The 21,098-nt window shown below is 39.5% G+C and overlaps 1 protein-coding gene across 1 annotated transcript in view; it reads right to left on the bottom strand.

Moving 5' to 3' along the window:
- The window catches only part of COL4A1 (collagen, type IV, alpha 1), a gene marked incomplete at its 5' end in the record, with an annotated part of 50,933 nt that overhangs the window by 23,429 nt on the left and 6,406 nt on the right, over positions 1-21,098 (bottom strand). Inside the window, 22 exon segments of the mRNA XM_010152169.1 lie at positions 207-359; positions 950-1,039; positions 1,592-1,759; positions 2,168-2,281; positions 2,360-2,510; positions 2,805-2,902; positions 4,385-4,489; positions 4,590-4,682; positions 5,048-5,216; positions 6,083-6,274; positions 9,230-9,300; positions 10,037-10,120; positions 11,086-11,181; positions 12,595-12,759; positions 14,608-14,643; positions 15,273-15,366; positions 16,231-16,272; positions 16,750-16,803; positions 16,995-17,039; positions 18,849-18,908; positions 19,056-19,091; positions 19,722-19,811. Of these exon segments, the coding sequence (XP_010150471.1) occupies positions 207-359; positions 950-1,039; positions 1,592-1,759; positions 2,168-2,281; positions 2,360-2,510; positions 2,805-2,902; positions 4,385-4,489; positions 4,590-4,682; positions 5,048-5,216; positions 6,083-6,274; positions 9,230-9,300; positions 10,037-10,120; positions 11,086-11,181; positions 12,595-12,759; positions 14,608-14,643; positions 15,273-15,366; positions 16,231-16,272; positions 16,750-16,803; positions 16,995-17,039; positions 18,849-18,908; positions 19,056-19,091; positions 19,722-19,811 (2,206 nt within the window).

The following is a 21,098-nucleotide window of genomic DNA, read 5'->3' as shown; positions in this document are numbered from 1 at the left end:
TCCATCCAACCAAACCCCTTTCTGCTGTGATTAATCTGTGTTTCTACAGAACTGAAAGAAAAACACCTACGTTTGCCGTATGAAATTCTTTAATCTTATTTTAAGAACTATTGTATAAAATTAAGATACTTCTGAACTCCAAGTATTGCTGCTTAACGGTATATGAGTGTTAATTACACTTATTCACAGTTAAAAACTTAAGTTACCTTTTTCTCCTTGATCTCCCTTTTGGCCTTTGAGACTAACCATGTCCATGTTGTCCATCGTTCCAGGTTTTCCTGGGAGACCGGCTTCACCTTTATCTCCTTTGACACCGGGATCACCCTGTGGTCCAACTACACCTTTAAAACCTGGGCTACCTATACAGGGATAGCACAGAATATTACACTCACATATAAAACTTTGCAAGAATATTTAGTAGACAACAACAAATAAAATTCAAATTTTGAGCACCAAATAGCATGCTCTGGAACATCTCATTTATCTCATATAAAATGTTTTACATCAGGACTTCACAACAGCTCTGTCAAAAAAGTTAACATATTTTTCCCACTTCACAGGCATTAATTTTAGACTCTCAAAACAACAGGGATGGAAGTTTGGCAATAATACGGGGCATTATTTGAAAGATTTAATTATGACCTTCCCATTGTCTTCTTATAACTTCAAACACAGTATTTTTCTTGGAGCAATGTCTATAACATCCTCACACCTAGCAAACCCTTACGTTGTTGAAGAACAGATCAAAAATTCTGGTTCAGTGCCCAAATACAGGACTGCTCCTAGGATATGGCTTTCTAAATTACACGCTTTCCAACTTACAGCAAAGTTACTTGACATAAAACATTCCTTAGGCCAAACATACTCCTTATACTTGGTTATTTCCAGACTTGTCTTCTGCCAGGAAAAAGGTGGATTTTACAATATCGATCTTCAGAAAATCCCTTACCTTTATCACCAGGAAATCCTCGATCTCCAACTGGTCCAGGAGTTCCTGGCAATCCAGGAGTTCCCATAACTCCCATTTCTCCTTTGGCTCCTGAAACCAAAGTGAAAGAGTGAATAACAGAAATAAAGCAAGCAGTGTAAAGAAGTACAAGAAATGGAATTATTTACTCCCTATCATATTAGGAATCACACTACTTAAGGAAAAATGGAACAAAGAAGATGATCAATCTAAAATAGCCTAATACAGAAAACAACAGTAAAAGTAGTATTATGAAAACCAGAATAAAACACAGTTTGTAATGGGTTTTTGACAGATTCTTAAAACTTCTTATTACAGTAAACAATGCTGTCATTAACAAAGGCATTATTAAAATCACATTCTGTCACTGAAACTGTGCAGACCTATCCCCTTTATTACAGACTAACGGCTAGTTCCTGCAGGTTGCTGGATTTGATCCACCAAAGAACTTGGGTAGCAGTTAAGCTACACGTACACATAGCTGCTTTACTGACATCAGCCCATGTGTTTTCCCAAGCTTGGGCTCTTTGATGGATCAATCTCTAACCAAGTGAAAGGGCATGTGACCACAACTTAACAAAACGGTTGTCAAAGATGCCGGGTTCTGAGGGAAAGGTTGTTTACCTGACGATCCTTTCAGTCCAATGGCCCCTTGAGGGCCTGGCAGGCCAGGTAATCCCACAGACCCTGGTACTCCAGGCTGGCCCTGGCTACCTTTATCCCCTTTTGGTCCTGGCATATCTAGACCTGGGATACCAGGGAAGCCCCTTTCTCCTTTTATTCCAGGAAATCCTAGGAAAAACAGAAGATACAGGGTTAGTCCTTAACGGAGCACGGGGAACACCACTAACAAGAATATCTGATAATGTCCACCTGCGGTTCAGAAATTACATGCCGTGAAGAATGAAGACTCAAAGCCAGACAACAGAAATAGTCTGCATTTCCTAAGTGAGGCTTTGATCCTCTATATATTACCCACCGAAGGTCTCAGGAGACCAAATAAAATGACAGAGGTTTTCTCAGGTGGCCTTGACCTGCATTTTGGACCAGACAGAGGAGGCCAGCCAACATGTCCCCCCATGCACCCTCACCAATCTCACACCACAAATCAGTTCACAAGCAACACTTTTACCAACGCCGATATCCATTTATGCCAAAAGTCTGCTCCTAAGCACCATCATGGGAGTATTTTTCTCTCACCTGGCGGTCCCTGGGGTCCCGGCTGCCCAGAGGGCCCCGGTGATCCCTGCGGGCCAAGGCCCGGTGCACCCGGAGGGCCCTGCAAGCCTTGCAGTCCTGGGAGACCGGGGTCACCTGTGGGGAGATACAGACATAGACTGAGCATCCTCTGATGTTATTTAAAATAGAAATACAGTTTTCTTGCAACATTACCTCTGAATCCTTGCTGCCCAGGTATGCCCGGAAAGCCTTGCTCGCCACGTAAGCCAGGCAGTCCTGGATTTCCCTTTTCTCCAGGGATGCCAGCTGGGCCTGGGGGGCCTGGCAATCCCTTAGGGCCAGGGAGACCTACACCAGGTTCACCCTAGCCAAAGAAACACAACAGATTAGGAATCAACCCATCAAACTGAAGAATTCATTCACTGCCTGTGTGTAATCACTCAGAGGCAGAGCGCTATACATGACTTCAGGGGAGAGACGTAAGCCCGTTAGCATTGTTGTCAAGCATTCATCCATCTACTCTGTTCCTTTGTGTGTACAGAGGGGAACATAAAATGATGGAAAGTTTGGCCAATTTTTTTCTTTTTTTAAAGATCTTAGCACAAATTCCTGTTAACATGGGCAGTCACAGATAACAGCATCAGCAGCTGACACCTACTTTTTGACCTTGTAAACCTGGTACACCTGGCAAACCATCCAGGCCAGGGGTTCCCGGATTCCCCGGCAGACCAGGCGAGCCAGGCTGACCCTGGAAACCTATAAAACAAAAGAAAACTCACATCATTACCATCTCTGCCTGTAAGAGTATTTTTCTGTTTCTTCAAGCCTCTAACTGAACTATTCACATCCTCACAGGGACGTGTTTAAAACGGTCTGTGTAGTCTTTCATGTCAAACTTCTAGGGATGCCAGCACCCAAATATGTTAACAGAGATTAAAACGCTGAGCTTCATGCAGCATTTGGCTTCTGATGAGAAGCAACCACCCAGAAGAAATAAATGCTTGAGTGTCTCTTCTTAAATTAATTGAGCCTTGTGGGTTCATGTCACTGAGAAACATCCTGTCTGCAAAACTGGGTTCCCAAAGTCTTCTTCAGAAAAGGCAACTTGAAGTGTGGGGCATCAGACTGAGGGATGCAGAATAAAAGCCACCTGTGAATCAACACCTTTTGTTCAGTGTGTGTCATGTGACATGTCCTACACATCCTGCCGTGGATTGCACACAGAAGGTTTCTTTGTCCATACACTGCACCTTGAGAATGCAGGAGGGAATACATACTACATTCTGCAAATCACTTAAAGATAGCACTCACTCCACATCAGCACACAATAAATTGAGATGAAGCTCCTCTCCCAGGCAAAAGTCTCAGGGAGTGGGAAATCCAGCTTTTGAGCTAAGCCTCAGGGAAGTCAGTGGCCAGAGCTAAATTCAAGGAAGGGTGCTTGGAAGAAATGTATCTGATATGTCATTCCTTTCTTGCTGGCATTAAAGAGCATACAGCAATCCTTTTCCAGATGCAACAGACCTCTTCCGTTCAGGTTCGTCCCACACCAGTCTCAGAGGAACTAGAGGTGGTCACAAGTAAAGATTTGCCCTTTCTCCTTATTAAGTCTTTCTGACACTTCCAGTGTGTGGAATCATAATAAACGAAACAATAATGAAGACAAACAAGAATTTTGGGGATTGAGGTGGCTGCTGAAAGCTTGGTCATCTAGTTCTAAATGAATAGCAGCACTATGAAATACATCCCCAAAAATCCAAAATTAGAATATGAACATTCAGACCCTCTCTAAGCTACGTGCACATTCTGATAATGGCCATGCAGGGAGGACAAACTTATGCCAAGCAAGCTGGTATTCTAACCAAACCACACCTAGCCACCTGGGACAAAGCAGAGCTGCTAGCTCTGGCCCCAGAATGTTAGTGTTATGTTAGCATTTTTTTTTGACCAACTACACACAGTGCTTCATCTCTCAGCAAGGTCATTTCATCTCTCAGCAACCTCAGCTGCTGCTATGTAAGATGCTGTACTCTATCATTTTCTATTCTGGCAGTATCTGCAGCGCATCACTGCACAGAGCAGAAGTGCGTTGAAAGCACGCCCATTGTGGTGCTTGTGCAAAGGAAGTTCTTCAGCTACACCTCCCACATCTCATGCAGCTGTGGCTGGATGACAGTATAGGCCTCCATCCACACTACACTTACACCAGCTCTTGTTAGATGGTTAACTTTATCTTACCTTTGGGTCCTGGAGGTCCAGGGAACCCTATACCTGGCTGCCCAACAGCACCTTTTTCTCCTGGCAGGCCGGGTCTACCTGGAAGCCCAGGATTCCCTTTGTCACCTTGGAAAGTGAAAGCAAGACAAATGTTAATACAACTAGTCTAGCTTCTGGGGAATAGAGCCATTATGATCATCAGACGAGGATTAACAGGCTACGGTACCTTGGGGTCCAGGGAAACCAGGTGGCCCAGGAAGGCCATCTGCCCCAGGAGGTCCAGGGAGTGATACAGTTCGTCCTGCTTCACCCTTTGCTCCTGTGAATATAAAGACGTATTAAGTACAGGCACTGATGAAACTGAACAAGGGAGTTTCATCTAGCCAGCAACATTAGTTCATCCAGACATCACAACTGACTTATTCTTAATTTTTTTTTGTAGAAGATTTGCAGAAAACCAGGATTAACTCAGTTTAGGATGAACCTAAACCACCCTCTTTTGGCCTAACAAACTCTTCAAGAAAATTGCCCTCAAAGAATTGCAGTTATACTGCTGAAAGCAAACACTGATTTAAATTAGAAGGTCTTTTTATTTCAGTCTTAAATTCCAGTGATCCTCTAAGTTGTACTTAAAGAGCACAAGTCTTTAATTATTTTTTTTTTTAATGCATACTATAGCATTACCTGGAAGACCTGGTAAACCTGGGGTTCCAGCAAAGCCTCTGTCTCCTTTGTCACCAGGTAAGCCTGCAGCACCTATCCCAGGAGGGCCAGGAAAACCTCTTTCACCACGTACTCCAGGGAATCCAGGTTGGCCAGGGGGACCACGTTCTCCTTTCAAACCAACTGTACCCTAATTTTGGAAAATATTAAGTGTAGTCCTTGCCTGATTGGGAAGACAGAACATGTCATCCTCTCTCTTTGAACATTCTTTAACTTGGGTTTAGCACAGGTATCTGTAATGCTGAAAAAAGTGGATTTTTTATCACCGCATTCAAAGGAAATACAGCTGGGTTCCACGTGGATGTGGAATAGCACATGAATATCAGACCTAGTGTGCAATGCAGCTAACTGGACCGTATAGGCTATTTTCCCAGTGGTGGATCTGGAAGCAGATGTGAGCTCCACATCCATATCAGCTAAACTTGCTATCAGTGCAAAACTTGGAAGCGTTAGTTCCCGCAAGAAGAGAAGTATGCTAGGAGAGTTGAATCTTGTCTTAACAATTTCTACTTGGATAACTGCATTCCTTGAATCATCTCTAGATATCAGCTAAATCATCCACACTAGCTCTCACTATCAAGCTGTGAAAAAGGAAGAAAGGAACAAAACCATTGTCCACGCCCACAACTTTGTGGGGGGAATTAACCTTGCCCTGTAGTCCTGAAAGTAACAAGCCATGCTGAATACATCTGAGTCAGATCACTTATTTGCACAACATCTAAAAAGAAAGGGTCAAAATCTAACTCTGAAATAGTTCATTGTTGAAGAAACGTCTTCCTCACAAGTTCCAGGGTAACTGGAGCCTTGCTCAGAGGAAGAATGAAATACTCAAGGTAAGGACAAGACATTGAACAATGAATGAGGCCACTAATCATAAAGCATGTATACAGCACAAAAGCATGTGATTCTGATCTGAAAGACAGAATATGTAGGACAGTATGTAAAATAAATGAACACACAGTAGGACAATATGTAAACATAAAGAAACACACATACCGATGCTCCTTTTGGACCCTGGGCACCTGGCAATCCATCTTTTCCTGGTCTTCCTTCTCTTCCAGGAATACCTGGTTGTCCTGGGAAACCAGGATCTCCCTTTTCACCTTTCAGGATAGAATCATAAGTGAAATCTCCTGGTTCTCCTTTTGCCCCAGGGCTGCCCATAAGTCCTGGAGTGCCGGGGGGGCCCTGAAATTTCATAAATTCAGATGTCATCGGTTGCCCTACCAACTTTTCAACTTATACAAGAGAAAACAAATCTTCAGAGATTAAAGTGGAGACCCAAATCAAGTAAACCTGTAAGTTTTTGACTAAGTCAAACGAGAATATTTTTCAGAACACAGCAGTAGGAATAAGGAATTAATGCAAATCTTCATGTTTTGACCATTCTGACATTTAGCATTTAACAGGTATATAATTTTTATGGTGCATATAAACTTACACCACTTACACAAGAACTGCAGGCCATGACACCAAAAAACTACTGTAAATTTTCAGCAGACTACCCACTGGATTTCAGTTATGCGTATTTATACAATATCAGCACCAAGGTAAATGAAGCTTTTTAAAAGGCATTTTCAGAGTCAAAGTATTTGTCCCAACCTTTAAATGCTGAGCGTTGTAACACTGTGGAACCTATTTTCCAGATGCAAATGCAATAAAAGTATCTCCCCACTTCCATGATCACTTAGGATACCAGCAGAAGTAGTACTTACATAGGAAAGTAACACACTTCCAGTATGCAAAGACAAACTCAGCCAAACTTACAGGTTTAAATTGTTTATACAAGCCCCACCAATTATTTTCTTTCTTTCAAAACCTTTTAAATCACCTATAATATACACTGAATATATAGATTGTCTACAAAATTAAATGAATTGTCTTATTCAAAACTCAAATGTTATTCACAAGAGCTGAGGCTAACTAAAAGCTGAAAGCTTCTCCCTGGGTAGTTTACTTATACCATTTCACTGACACAAATTTCCTTTCATCACTAATGTTCATTGATTTTGTACAATCCAGAATCACAGTCAGTTGGTGCTATCAGAATACTATGCACATACTCAGAAGAGTCTTCTAAGCTCTCCTGGGAAAAAATTATCTACCTAATAATATACCTATAGAATTTCCAGAATTTTTTTTTTTCTAGGACTTCTATGAACTTTTCTCACAGGAACAGTGTCTCTAATTTCAAGTGAATCAGAGCTACTCACTAGGGTAGTAAAGCACAAACCTCATGGGCAACGACCACTGCTTATGGCTGATATGCGCCCTCCACTTAAAGCCGAACCAAAACGCGGACAACTATAATTTTTCCATCAGCTTTGGTAGGTCCTGGATCAGACTCTGATGTTCTGGCATGGATCTAAACAACATGAGCTTGAGAGGCTGACCTCTAGGTAGTTTTTTACAAGCTAAAGTATACACTGGATCACCACCTGGCTGAACTTTGTGGTGCAAAACAGGCTTAAAAGCACTCAGAACAGCAGCCAGTGCTTGTCTGATGAAAGACATGAACAGAACTTAAGAGGCAATAAAAGGAAAACATAAAGGTGTGGCAAAACATGTACTGAGAACAAATGCCAGACACAAAAAAAGCTTAAATACATTAGGATGTCTTTTATTTTGCTCCACTGTTTCTTTCAAGGATCCCATTGATATTACAGTAAATTCTGTTGCTGAGTAATGCCATCCTATTTATCATGGTGGAAAGAGAGAATGGACTCCCTCCTAGCCAACTTTCATTGGCTGAATCTACGCTTTACTGATACTCAAGGGAGAGATATAGGTTCTTTGAGTAAGGAATTCATACAGGCGGGGTTGGTTTAACTGCTGAAGGTGTCTCTCTCACCACTGGTGACAGAGGGAGTTTGTGTAACTCCAGTGTGTGGTAAAGCTAGTGCATATGAACGTCACGGAGAAATCATGTTGCCAAAAATGATCAGCTGGAAGGAGAAAACAGCTTTGGGAGAATAAGTCTGGGAAGACTCTGACAAATTCAGTCCTCTTACATTAGGAATGGTACCAAAATCCATGCTATGCTGCAGAAACGTGTATGCTAAGGTAGGTCTTGAGAACATACCACAGTGTACATAGGGACCCTCCAGTAAAATCTGACAAGATCAGATGTTGTTGTGCTAGTACAGTGCTCACCTAGGAGTAATTTGTGTTATGCTTATGGCTGTTCTGATATCCAGCCTTACTCACTCAGAGTCATGTTGTGCTGCATCAGTATAATTTACAAGTGATCATATTGTCAGGATACTATTCAGTTTCTCAGTCTTCCTTTATTTCTTCAAAACTACTTAGCCTTCCTGCTAACAAATTATGTTTTATGGAATATACTGCTTACATTTCCCAGAACTGGGAATATACTGCCAAAGTATATTGTATACTGATATTGGATTGCTTACACTACACTAGACAGCACTCTCTCTCTCAATATATATGGACAAAACAGCAAAGAGCTATTGGAAAGATAGGTCAGGGCAGACCTACATCTGGCAAAGTATATTGTATACTGATATTGGATTGCTTACACTACACTAGACAGCACTCTCTCTCTCAATATATATGGACAAAACAGCAAAGAGCTATTGGAAAGATTCATGAGAAGGTCAGGGCAGACGTACATCTGGTTTTTTTCTTCACTGAAAGGGTTGTCAGGCATTGGAACGGGCTGCACAGGGAAGTGGTGGAGTCACCACGTTAAGAGACGTGTGGATGTGGTGCTCAGGGACATGGTTTAGTGGTGGACTTGGCAGTGCTGAGTTAACAGTTGGACTTCATGATCTTAAAGGTCTTTTCCAACCTAAACGATTCTATGATTCTATGTTTCCTGCAAAATCCTACTTTTTACTGAACTCCACTGCTTAGCTTGCTCAGCCAGAAGGTCATGTGCCCTGCTGTGTTCATGTGGTGGGCAAACAAAGATATATAACCCATTTCTGACAGCTCTTTTTTCCTCTCATATCTCAACCACGCTGCTTCCTAGTTCATTTTGCTAGGCACAGTACCTTAAATTTATCATATCACTGTGCTGGTCTTTTTTAAACAGAACTATTACACAACCACACTGACGATCACATTGGCTTTTATCATATGCCTCACAGGACGTGTAGCATTTGTCAGGGCATTACTTACAGGTACGCCTGGAAGGCCATCAAGTCCAGGTAAACCTCTGTCACCCTTGAAACCTGATTGTCCTGGAAAACCTTATCAGAGAGACAAAAACACAATTCTGTTTATTACATGCTTTTACAAGTAGCTCATTGTGTGTGAATTCTTTGTGATCCTTCTCAAAGTGTCTCATTCCATCCCCAGTTATACCAACATAATTCTGCTAAAGTCAGTGAAATTGTCTGGATTCATGTGCTCATGCCCTGTATGTGTCTGCATTCATACAGTGAGGAGTTGATGATTCATTTGACTTAGGAATGATTTCACATTACTACTTAGACCTATCATGTAACCACAGCAGTCTCAAAACTACCTAAACCGTATACATTGTTTTTAACAGCCAGTTGAACAGACATGAGGTACAATGTCACTGTTCACATGTGGCACTGCTCTCATACAGCAGCAGAAATACAATTATTTTTTTGGCCACAGAATCTAATGCTAGGATTGGGAACATTCCCACTGACAAGCCTGGTACATAGGGCAAATGCTTCCCACACTGTTTTTCACTTTCACAATCTTCCACGAAAATACTTGGGCCGCAGTTTGCAAAGACTCTCCACTGTGGCCAATTTCTGCTTCCTTGGTGATTCTTGTTGATTACACTGGAAATTTGGAATCAGGATAAAAATAGGATTATTCCATCCTCCTTGCATTAGTTTCACAAACAATTTGTTTAGTGGGACAAAAAGTAATTAATTTTATCACATATGCTGCATTTATAGATTTTAGCCTAAGCAGTTCATTCTCAGGTAGTTAATGATTTTTTACCTGCTGGACCTGGTGGCCCTTGTGGTCCTGGAAGTCCAGGAGGTCCTACTTTATCACATAAGGCACAGGACTCCCCTTTGTCACCTGAAAACAAACAAAAAAACAAACAACAAAACTAATGAACAACAATGAAAATATTTAAGATAACTGCAAGCAGGTGGAATCGGGGTAAATGTCAATATAACACACAATGTTGAAAGAATGAAAATAAATGTGCTGCTTCTAATTACATGCTTCAAAAAGAATTTATCAGCAAACTGATACTCAAAATTCTTGAAAATTCTTGAAAATTTTTAAAGGAATGGCATGCAAATCAACTTAAGTCTTACCCTGGAGATAGTATTTTAACAAAATGGTTAAAATGGATGGGGCTGAAGAGGACCAAAAAGAAGAAAAGAAATATACACTGGGCATAGAAGAAATAAAAATAATGAAGCAGAAAAAGAGAACCTCTACAGTCACTGCAATTCTGCAGTTTTAGAAAAGCAGTGAGCGGAATGAGGTTAGGAAGGAACAACTGTTGTGTAAATGAGTGCAGCTCATTCGTTGTATATGTCCATTTAGTCAGTGCTGCTAAAACACATGGTTGACAGTCCTATTTATAGCTGTTACAATTTTACCTTCAATTATACTCATGGCAATGATTCATAAGCCATTTCCATTCCCAACCCATCTCCCCCCTCTAATTCTTCATCTCAGAATTCACATCTTAAATTGCCATGAACAGTTCAATTTACACTTAATGGGACTATACTCAACCCTTTCTTTCTTCCCAGCTCCTCTTTCAGCCCTGCGCCATCCTTTATCACTTTCCAGCGATGTGTAGGCTAAGTGAAATGTAAGTGAAGTTTGTGTCACACAACTCAACGCACAGTATCCTTCTTTTACTCACAAGAGACTGAAGAAACACATTCCATGTCCACAAATCATTTGTTTAACTAACTTTAAGTACACTTTCTCAGGATCCTGCTTAACTTGCTCAGCTTCTTTACATACCCAAGCTTCAGGGTACAGAGCATTAGAAAGCAACCCCTTTAAAACAGCATTACCTTTCTCTCCCATCTCTCCTGGAAATCCATCTCTTCCTGGAGGTCCAGGACTACCTGGTGCACCAGGTTCTCCCTGCTGGCATTGATCAATTCCATCTGCAAAGGAAATGCAATAAGAATACTGTTTGACAAGCCCAAGTTCCTGTGGCAGAGCTGCATTTATGAATGTCCCAGCTGAATGTATCTATGAGCAGTGATAAGTCAGGATAGCATTTTACTTTTCTTCCTATTTGTTTTACTCTGAAAAATTTAACTGGAGTTTTGTATTCTGATTCTGTATACATTCTTATATATTCTGATTCTATATATATTCTTAAGAAACCCCAAGAACTAAAAAAAAAAAAAGTCATGCTCTGCCATAGTAAGGTCACAAACAACTTCCACATAAAATCTATTTTTATTTTAAACTTTGACTAAGAAAAATATTGTGAGTGAAAAAATGTTGTTCTGACTCTGAAGAGAATGGATAATATTGAAGTTCTAAAGAAATTCATTAAGTAGAATGTACCCTGACTTCTATTTTCAATGTTTTAGGAAACTTCCTAGTCAAGAGCAGCTTGACATCTGTTCTTGACAACAACTAGGCACCTCCAATTGTTTTTGAACCAACTATTTTTAACTTAGGAATCCTATAGAGAATAATGTTCCTTTCCATAGTTTTACACTACCTAAACTACTGTAATAGGGACATCATTCTTTATGTTTAAATGACAAGTTTAACTCAGAACATCAGTATCACCCACAGCAAAAGTTTTCCTTCAATGAATGAGTTAAAACATCAGTTGTAAGGAATTATTGAGCATGGATGGACTGCTTTCATATGTACTTTTTTTACGCTTCATTGCAGAGCAAAACCAAAACATTTTTCTCTTTAAAAATGCTTTATCAGAATCTAATTATCCATAGCTGTATCATGTTGTTATCATTACTACTACTATTATCGTGTACTTGTCATATCATTACTAGTTTTTCATTTATCTCTATAAAGCAAGTGTTGACCCCATTCTCCTGTAAGATAATTTCATTTTACGATAAAAACTGTCAGACTAGTATCTCAGTCAGCAGTTCTTACACCTGTTACATAGATTGGTACTGCAGACTTGTAAATTGTGATATTGAACAGCTACCTTTTATGACAAGAATATTAGCAGCTGTTATTTTTCTATTGAAAATCTATAACTATATCTAAATTGGCACATCAGGACACAAAGGAAACCAGTATGTATTAAGGTGAATTACTTGGTTATATTGTAAAAGTCAACAATGTACTTTTGAAGAGATTTTAAAAACATTTAGCAAAGAATCCTTGTTCCAGTAAGGAGATGAGCAGCTCACTGCATCATGGAACAGGTTTTACTCGGCCTATTAACAACTCATATACGTTTCTTCCACGATGTAGATGCATTCTTATTATAGCTGTTACACTCTTGTCTCCTTATCCTTTTTTACGTGCATGCAATGTCCATTACTGAGCATTCATTGTTAAAAGCAACCAAGCGCTTGACCTACCTGTTTTGCCTGGAGGACCTGGAGGGCCAGGCAACCCCGGAGGACCAGGGAAGCCATCTCTTCCAGGGGGTCCAGGCAAAGGGAATCCCGGAGAACCCTTTTCACCTTTTTCACCTCTCTGTCCAGGGACACCAGGAGATCCTACCCTGTCTGGCAGTGGCTGACCTTTGGACAGAGAAAAACATACAGGAAAACGTTACAAGCAGAAAGACGGCGACATTATCAACACATTAGATTCCATTAGGTTTCAGAGAGAAAGAGAAAGATATTTGTTTAAAATAAAAAGGGACTGTATTTCTACTATTGGTGATTTACAGAAGAAAGGTTTCATAGACACTACAGCTCAGAATAACTCACTCTGGTTAGGTCCCCAGGCAAACACTCTTATTCTGTACTAGCTGCCTTTCTGAGATTTAGTTTAATCAACTTCTGCTGCGTAGGAAAAAGTGGTGACATGGGATTTAATGCAGCTATTACACTTCGAAACTATCACCCTCTTTCTTATTTCATAATAAACCAAATCTTAAACACATCTAGAAAATGAGAGCATACCTAAGAACTTCAGTAAATAAGTATTTAACAAAGCTAGCAGATTTTAGGAATGCTAAAACCAAAACTGTTTGTAGGAATAATAAACACGCAACAGCCAATAAAGAGAAGCAGTCAAACAGCTAGAAAAAACTACTTCAAGTCTCCTTTCAGCTATTTGTACAGTCACACACGTCTTCATGATTTAGTGAGTTATTTCAGTTCACAACTAAGCACTAGACTTGATTGTTCAACCATTTTGAGACTTCTGCAGCACTGCAGATGATACGAAAGTCACACAAATCTCAGTTTCTGTAGGGTAATGACAGAGTAAGAGCTACTATTTTTCTTGTAATTTCACACACAATCCTTCAGGGACTATTACAGCCTGCAGTATATAGCATCTCCTCCCGAAACTGTGAAAAATTTCCTGGACGCTATCTGACCTTGGCTCACATTAATTTCATACTTAGCTCACTGTCAAGATAGAAAATGCAAGCAAAGGAGTAATAGTATCACTGCAGGATGTGCAAGTGTCAGGTTTCCACCAATGATTTGCTTAATTTAAAAAAAGCAAATATCATGGTTTAGAGGGGGACTTTTTACAAGGGCCTGTAGTGACAGGACAAGGGGTAACGGGTTTAAATTGAAAGTGGGTAGGTTTAGATTAGATATCAGGAAGAAGTTCTTCCCAGAGAGGGTGGTGAGGCACTGGAACAGGTTGCCCAGAGAAGCTGTGGATGCCCCATCCCTGGAAGTGTTCAAGGCCAGGCTGGATGAGGCTCTGAGCAACCTGGGCTAGTGGAAGGTGTCCCTGCCCATGGCAGGGGGGGTGGAACTAGATGGTCTTTAAGGTCCCTTCCAACCCAACCTATTCTGTGATACTATGCACAAATATACGTAACAGTAGTGTTATCATGGATGTGAAGATGTTAAGACTATGAAAAACGCAACATTTACAGGCAAAAGAAATAACTTTTATTAGATCAACTTACAACCAAAAAAAAAGCAGGAAGCCTTCGGGAATTACTTTGATCTAATAAATGTTATTATTTCTCCCTACAAACCTTGTTTTATTATATTGATGCAAACACGTACAGAGATGAAATGAGAGCAAAACAAATAATCTACAGGTGAATATGCAGACACAGGTACATATGCACAGACCCACGCACATATTCACATTTTACCACTCTTGCCCAAAGGAGCCATACTCTCTGGGTATCTCTGACGGCCTGTGCACACTAATTCTTCAATTTAAGCAGAAAGTTCTCAGCGGTCTGCACAAAAAGCAAGGCTGGATCACACCAGAGACATGAGAAAGGCAATCTACAGGAAGGGTCTAGGGGGCTGACTGGACCCCCAGCAAGGTCACTGCCTGGATGCTCTGTAAGTCAGTAGCTGGCAGCAGCAAAGGAGAACATCTCTTGCCCAAGAAAAACACAAGGAAAATACGAACAAAAATCAGTGGCCATAAGTTCATACCTGGAGGTCCTGGGATTCCTTGTATACCAGGGAAACCTGCAGAAAGAGAGGTTTTCAATTAGGCTACAATGTTAGCAATGCCATCATCAGTGAACTTCTAGCATGAGGTATTTCAGTGCACATTACAAGGTAGTATGCCCTGAATCAAAGGTTAAGCTAAATGATCTATAGAGATCTCCAAACCATACATTTAGGGGAAAAGGCCCTGCAGTGTGCTATTTTCTCCACTGATCTTTCTTCAATGGGGTAACGTCTATAATGGGGAAAATGGGAAAGGGAATGCTTGGTTTTCCCTGTTTGCTGAAGAATTTTGTAAATTATGCAAGCCAATTTTAAGATTAAAATTTAGCTACTGACTTTTCTAAAGAAGTCTCAAAATTCTCTGCACTATAACTCCCTTTATGCTTATAATCTTACTGGATTATTTAACTGCCATAAAAACAGATCACAGTTTATCCTTTTCCAATACATATCTGAAAGGCAGATCAGCCTTTCAGCATCCTAAAAACTACAACAATATGTAATAACCTGAAAGCAATTAAATAAGTCACTGGGACATTTCACTGTCACACAGAGCTCCTGAGCTCACACATAGTGCCATTTTAATTTCCTTTAATAAGAAAACTAAAAGCAAAACTCAATCAAAAACAAGACAAAATACATACCTTTTTCACCTTTTTGACCTTTCAGTCCAGGCAAACCTGAAACTCCAGGCTCTCCTTTTTCACCAAAGGTATCTATTGGTCCAGGATCTATAACCTGAATCACAGGACAAAGACTGGGACACTAGAAACAGGCAGCTGTGCCCCCATTTGTATCTCCCCCACCCTGACCTGATGGTGCAGAGGCCATTTTATTTTGCAATAATAATTTTGAGCAGTTTTGGTTACTTGCCATTTCAGTGATACATAACAACTGCTGTGAGAGGGTTGTAGCTGCTGAGGAATTACCACAGAAAATAAAGATTTCCTATTCTATCAAAATTCCTTCGTGTCAGTAGTAAGATTCAGCGGAGAGTCTTATAGCACCTTTCTGAACAAGAGGGATTCCAAGAAACCTCAGCATGGTCTAAGCACTGACCCATTAGGCTTGTATTATCTTTAAATTTAAAATATTCTGTTCTGGCAATTTCTGCTAATGTTGATCTGAGCTTGACACATAGGATACTAACATTTACAATAAAATATTCAGGAAGAACGCATCATTTTTCAAATGAAATTAGCAGATGGTGGGAATTTCCCCCCATTTTGGGAAACCAGCACCATCAATGATCTATGGGTTGCTGACTAATCTCATTTTTTATTTGAAGTGTTAAAAAATTTATAGACTGCAAAGCTGACAGACTTACTCTTTTGAACTCTCTTTTGGATACTCTGTATTGATTAACAATGCCTGTCACTGAAACTCATATTCTTTGAGAGCTGCTCTCCCAAAATTCAAACATACTTAGTAGAACCGTATCCAACTTCTGTTTCCATCAAGAAAAAAATGAGATGACTGATTAGAATGAGATGAGAACATGCATTGTCTCTCTTTTTTTCCTCATTCTTTGAGCACTTTGTCTTTCACAAAATTTATATTTTGATTTAAGTTTACAATAAAACATGAATTTTTTTTACTTACTCTTCCTGGAGGTCCTGGAAAACCTCGTTCACCTTTGTCACCCTAAAATCAAAATACAATTTACCGTTTAAATCCAGACAGATTGTCTTCCCCACAAAATAAGATTTCCTTAGCAAATGAACACTTTGATACAGATTCATACAACTTCCAATTGATAAGTACCTGGACTAATATAATCAGCAGTAGGTAGTTAGTTGGTAGGCTTGTACTGCTTTGCACTAAGTAAAGACAAACTGGGATTTTTAGGAAAGTACATTTGTACATATGCTGGCTAGACAAAGAGCTTGTGATAATAAAGCCTGCATTAATCAATTTATAGAAGAGGTCTAAACCAGGGGTACCTAAGCTACCTCAATTTTGACTTTTTCTAGCCTCTGAGCGATGACTTTACAATTTAGTAACATTCATTTAACATTGCTTTATGTGCATTCTTTGCTTTAATGCACATCTATGAACATGCCATACAAGTTCTTAACTCCTCATTCTGTGTGATGGGAAGCAAAGGCCGCCACTACTCACCTTCAAACCAGGTTCCCCAGGTCGTCCTGGAATCCCAAACCCACCAGGCAAACCCTGTGTGTAGAAGACAGCAAAACCAGAAAAGACAAATATAGTTGCATCAAAGTTTTAAATTTTCAAACCAATCACTAATTCATTGAAAGCAACAACTTTCAGTAAACAATTCAGAAGGCTAGAAAATTTCAACCATTGATAATACAGAGACAGTTCTTTGTTTTGAATGGAAGAAACAGTAAAATACATACGGGATCTCCTTTTGGTCCTGGTTCACCATCTTTTCCAGGCTTTCCCTGTAAAACACCATGTTCCACTCTGCTTAAACAGACAGCCACATACATGCAATTTCTAAATACGGTGGGTGAAGCACTAGAACAAAATGTGTGCTAACACAGCTAGCAGTGCAGAGACTACAAAGCATGCAAATTGTGGCTGCCTAGTGCTTATGTTACTCAACATCCTACAAGCTGCAGAATTAAATAAAATCCTGCAAATCTGTTCCCAGATCTAGGAATAACATACAGATTTCCTTGTCAAGGAAGCTTAACGACAAAATATATCAACAGCACAGGAAACTGGAACCAGACCCAGAAACTTTTCCTTTCATAGCAATCCCTTTCTATATATATATTCTCCAGCCTCACAAAACCTTTATTCATAGACATTAGGTGTCTCAGCTTCAGCAGAAGGCTTGGAGAGTGGCCCTGTATCAGATCACATGGTAATGTAGTGGTAAAAAACACTTCCTCTAAATTGAAAGCTGTAATTTTAAATCACAAGGCAGACGATAACCTAAAATCCAAGACTACCACCTCCAGAGCAAAATGATTCACCATTAGACCACTGTGTTAGCCTACAGAGGGGAATCAGGTTTCCTTGAGGTAATCAACAGGTACATGACAAATGACCTAGACAGACTAACCTACTTTTCAGCATTCCCTTCCGCTTCCTAAGGGCTGTGGCACCTAGGCTTGTAGCCTGTTCCACTGGAGACCAGCTTTTAGTTGGTGTCACAGTGCTTAGATTGTATCCGTGCCATAAGCAATATGAGTATATCCCATAAAACCATGAAAATGTCTGTACTTAAAGCAGTAATAGTGCATGCAATTCAGTCTAAAAAAATAAACCCAGCAGTTTCAGGTCAAAAAATTCTGTCTAAAACAATGCAGTTGAAGGATAAAAATTATACAATTAAAGATGCTCTGGTTTCCTCACAAGAGGCAAACATTTCTCTACCCTCTCAGCTTTCAAGCACTCATTTACTGTAAGAGTAAAAATACACAGGATAGCAAGGATAATCCCATCACATATCTTTACTAAAAGGATGACAGAACATGTGACCATGAAGTATATTAGAGAGAGGGATTTTCTCTTTTTCAGACTGAAGTACAAGTGAATGCCTGTAGGTGTGCTGGGTCTTTTTCTAACACTTCACGGAGACCCACAATTTGAGAAACAGTATCTTAGGGATGTTTTCATGTAGAAAACATGAGTTTGCTACCAGCACAGCTATGAAAGACACAGCATGACTCATGCAGAAGTTGTATGGATGAGACTATGACATAGGTCAGCCTAGGCAGGTGTAACAAACCTTATGGCCTCAAGCATCTACGGTCAGGTTACACACCAGCAAGCGACATACCTCAGCCATCTAAATTTTTTCCTCCATTCCTCTTCTTTGTAAGAAATGGTACCTTTAGGCTAACCAGGCTTATTTTGTAGATTGCATGTGAAAGTATTTGAAATAAATTTAACACATTCCATTTAGCTAAAGCCATTCCTACAGAGTGATCTGGTTTGCTTTGCTTTTCCTTCTGTTCTGGAATGACTTCATCCCACTTTGTTGGGTTCAGTGGGAGTCTTGCACTTCTCTTCAGCACCGCAAGCTACAGTTATGTGTTCTTAGTTATCTGAAAGCATGTTACATACTAACACTACTGTATGTTATTGCTACCTTGACTTATACACCTGTCCTACAGCAATACTTGCTTGTTTGAAATAAACCAAATTTGCTGTTTCACTAATGGTTACTAAGTTTAATTAGCTCATGGAAACAATGCAATGACTGGAATTATGATATTGATAAAGTTGAGCATGCTTACACGTGGGCCAGGCTTCCCAGGTTCACCCTTTTCTCCTTTGAAACCTGAACCTGGATATCCCTGGAAAATAAATACACACCAGATTAACAATACTGCAAAATGCTAAAACAAATTCACTTTTATCAAATAGGTATAAAGATATTCAGGGCCATTATCATATTCTTCACAACTTCTACAATAATTAACAAACATCTACACAATACTCACTGGGGCTCCTGGTTCACCCTTGTAACCTGGATCACCCTAATGAAATTATTAAAAAAATGTAGATCAGTAAGCAAAATCTTAACCATTATTTATTTAGGTTGTAAATAATTTAATTTAAATTATTATTAAATCAAATCAGAAAAAGCATATTTAACTCTGTTCTCCGCTTCAAGAACTATGCCTAACAGTATGATGTGCAAGATGAAGTTAGACAAACACAAAATATGAATCCATTAAGCTAATTTATTATACTAGTATATATTGCTTAAACTGACTAATTCAATAATTGAAAAATTCATTAGCACTCAGATTCCATTAATGGCATTCTGTATATGAAAAGTCCACTATAAGGTACTTAATTCAAATTTTCAGAATATTTGGTGTTTACAGGACTATGCTTATCAATCCTCCTTCCTCAGAAAGTCCTCTGCTGTATGCTTTATTTATTTATGCTATTATTTATTCATTTATCATTATTCATATATTTTTCAGAGAAACCTCTAGAAAGAAAACCAAAATTCATCCATGAAGTAAAACAGAGAGAAATTTTGGAAAAAAATGTTGTAGGTGACTTAATACCTTTTTTCTCTTGTTTCACTTAGGTTTGCTAATTCCTGATCATATTTTAATAAAGAGTGCAACAAGATTAATCATTTAAGGTCTCACCTTTTCTCCCTTTATGACTTCAGTGCCTTTTTCTTTCACATGTGGTGATGGTCCTGGTGGTCCTGGGGGACCCCTTACCCCTTGTTCTCCCTGGCAAATCCATGATAGTCCATTGAAAACAGTACTGATACTGAGAACACACATTACTAAGGCCAATAACATTAAAGTGAACTACCACTCACTTTTCAAAAATACAGCTAAATGTTTTTTGTGGGGTTTTTGTTGTTGTTGTTGTTTGTTGCTTTTTTTTTTTAATTATTTCAGCAAAATCAGCTAAATGGAGAAACAGTTACAGGAGACACAACTGTATGATGGGTGACAGATGGAGACTGCCCTGAAAAAAGATGTCTGAGTCTCCTCTTAGGTTGAAGACTGATAAACACTGAATATCATGAACATATCCAATTAATTATTGTAATAGTACAAAAGGGTTTTAGTGCCTCCCTTAGGAGGAAGGAGCTAAGGAGGAAAGAGGTCAGGTGCAGAAAGCTGATGCTAAGTATTTGTACACAGTAGGGTCAGAACCTAATCTCCTTACGTAATGCAAAAGCACTATTTTTTGCAGTAAAACACCTCCAAAAATACAATACATTTCAGCCAAGCAGTAATGCATAGCAATACCACTTATTTTTTGCTAAAGACAAACCTGAGGAGTCCAGGAAATTTCCACATACTTATATAGTCAACATTTTTCAAGAGATTTTATGATAACAAGTTAATCTCAACAATGTAACACATAGCAAAAAATTCCATTCGTTAGGAACAGTGTGGTTCACAATACATAAATAAAGTGGTGGATCAAAAAGTACCACCTAAGCAAAGTAATTTACTTGTTCTCCAAAAGACTTTCGTCAATGAGACTCCTGAGTCTCCGACACATTATCAATATGCCAAATAACCCATAACTGCGTGCATTTCTTGGCTCCTGAAAATGACAACATCAGGCACGTTACCGTAGGGCTCTGTGCTCACTGGGAGAGGTAACACGTTAAACCTAACATGTTCCACCTCCCATTCGATGCTGGTTAAGGGTATAAATGGGATCATGGAGCACATTTTGGTGTTGTTTCATTCAAAAGTAAACTGGTCTGCATGCTCTGAAAACTGCTCCTGGTTGAGTCAAAACACAGGAAAAGGGGACAACTGAAAGATCTGTTTCAAAATTATACACTACCAATAGAAACTAAGGCAGACAGGACTTCGAGAGTCCTACCACAATGAGTTCTGATAATTCCAAGCAACACATGAAATCTCATCCTTCAGAACTAAACCGATTTCGAATAAATATCATGATGAGTCCTAATACAGAGGATAAACGTTTCTAGATCTGCCTACTGCAAACTAAAGTAGCTGGTACCAGACACAGCTGGAAAACAA

Source organism: Eurypyga helias, unplaced genomic scaffold (genome assembly GCF_000690775.1).
Source record: "Eurypyga helias isolate BGI_N326 unplaced genomic scaffold, ASM69077v1 scaffold5055, whole genome shotgun sequence".
Classification (NCBI taxonomy): Eukaryota; Metazoa; Chordata; class Aves; order Eurypygiformes; family Eurypygidae; genus Eurypyga; species Eurypyga helias.
This window is presented reverse-complemented; position numbering and strand designations above follow the sequence as displayed.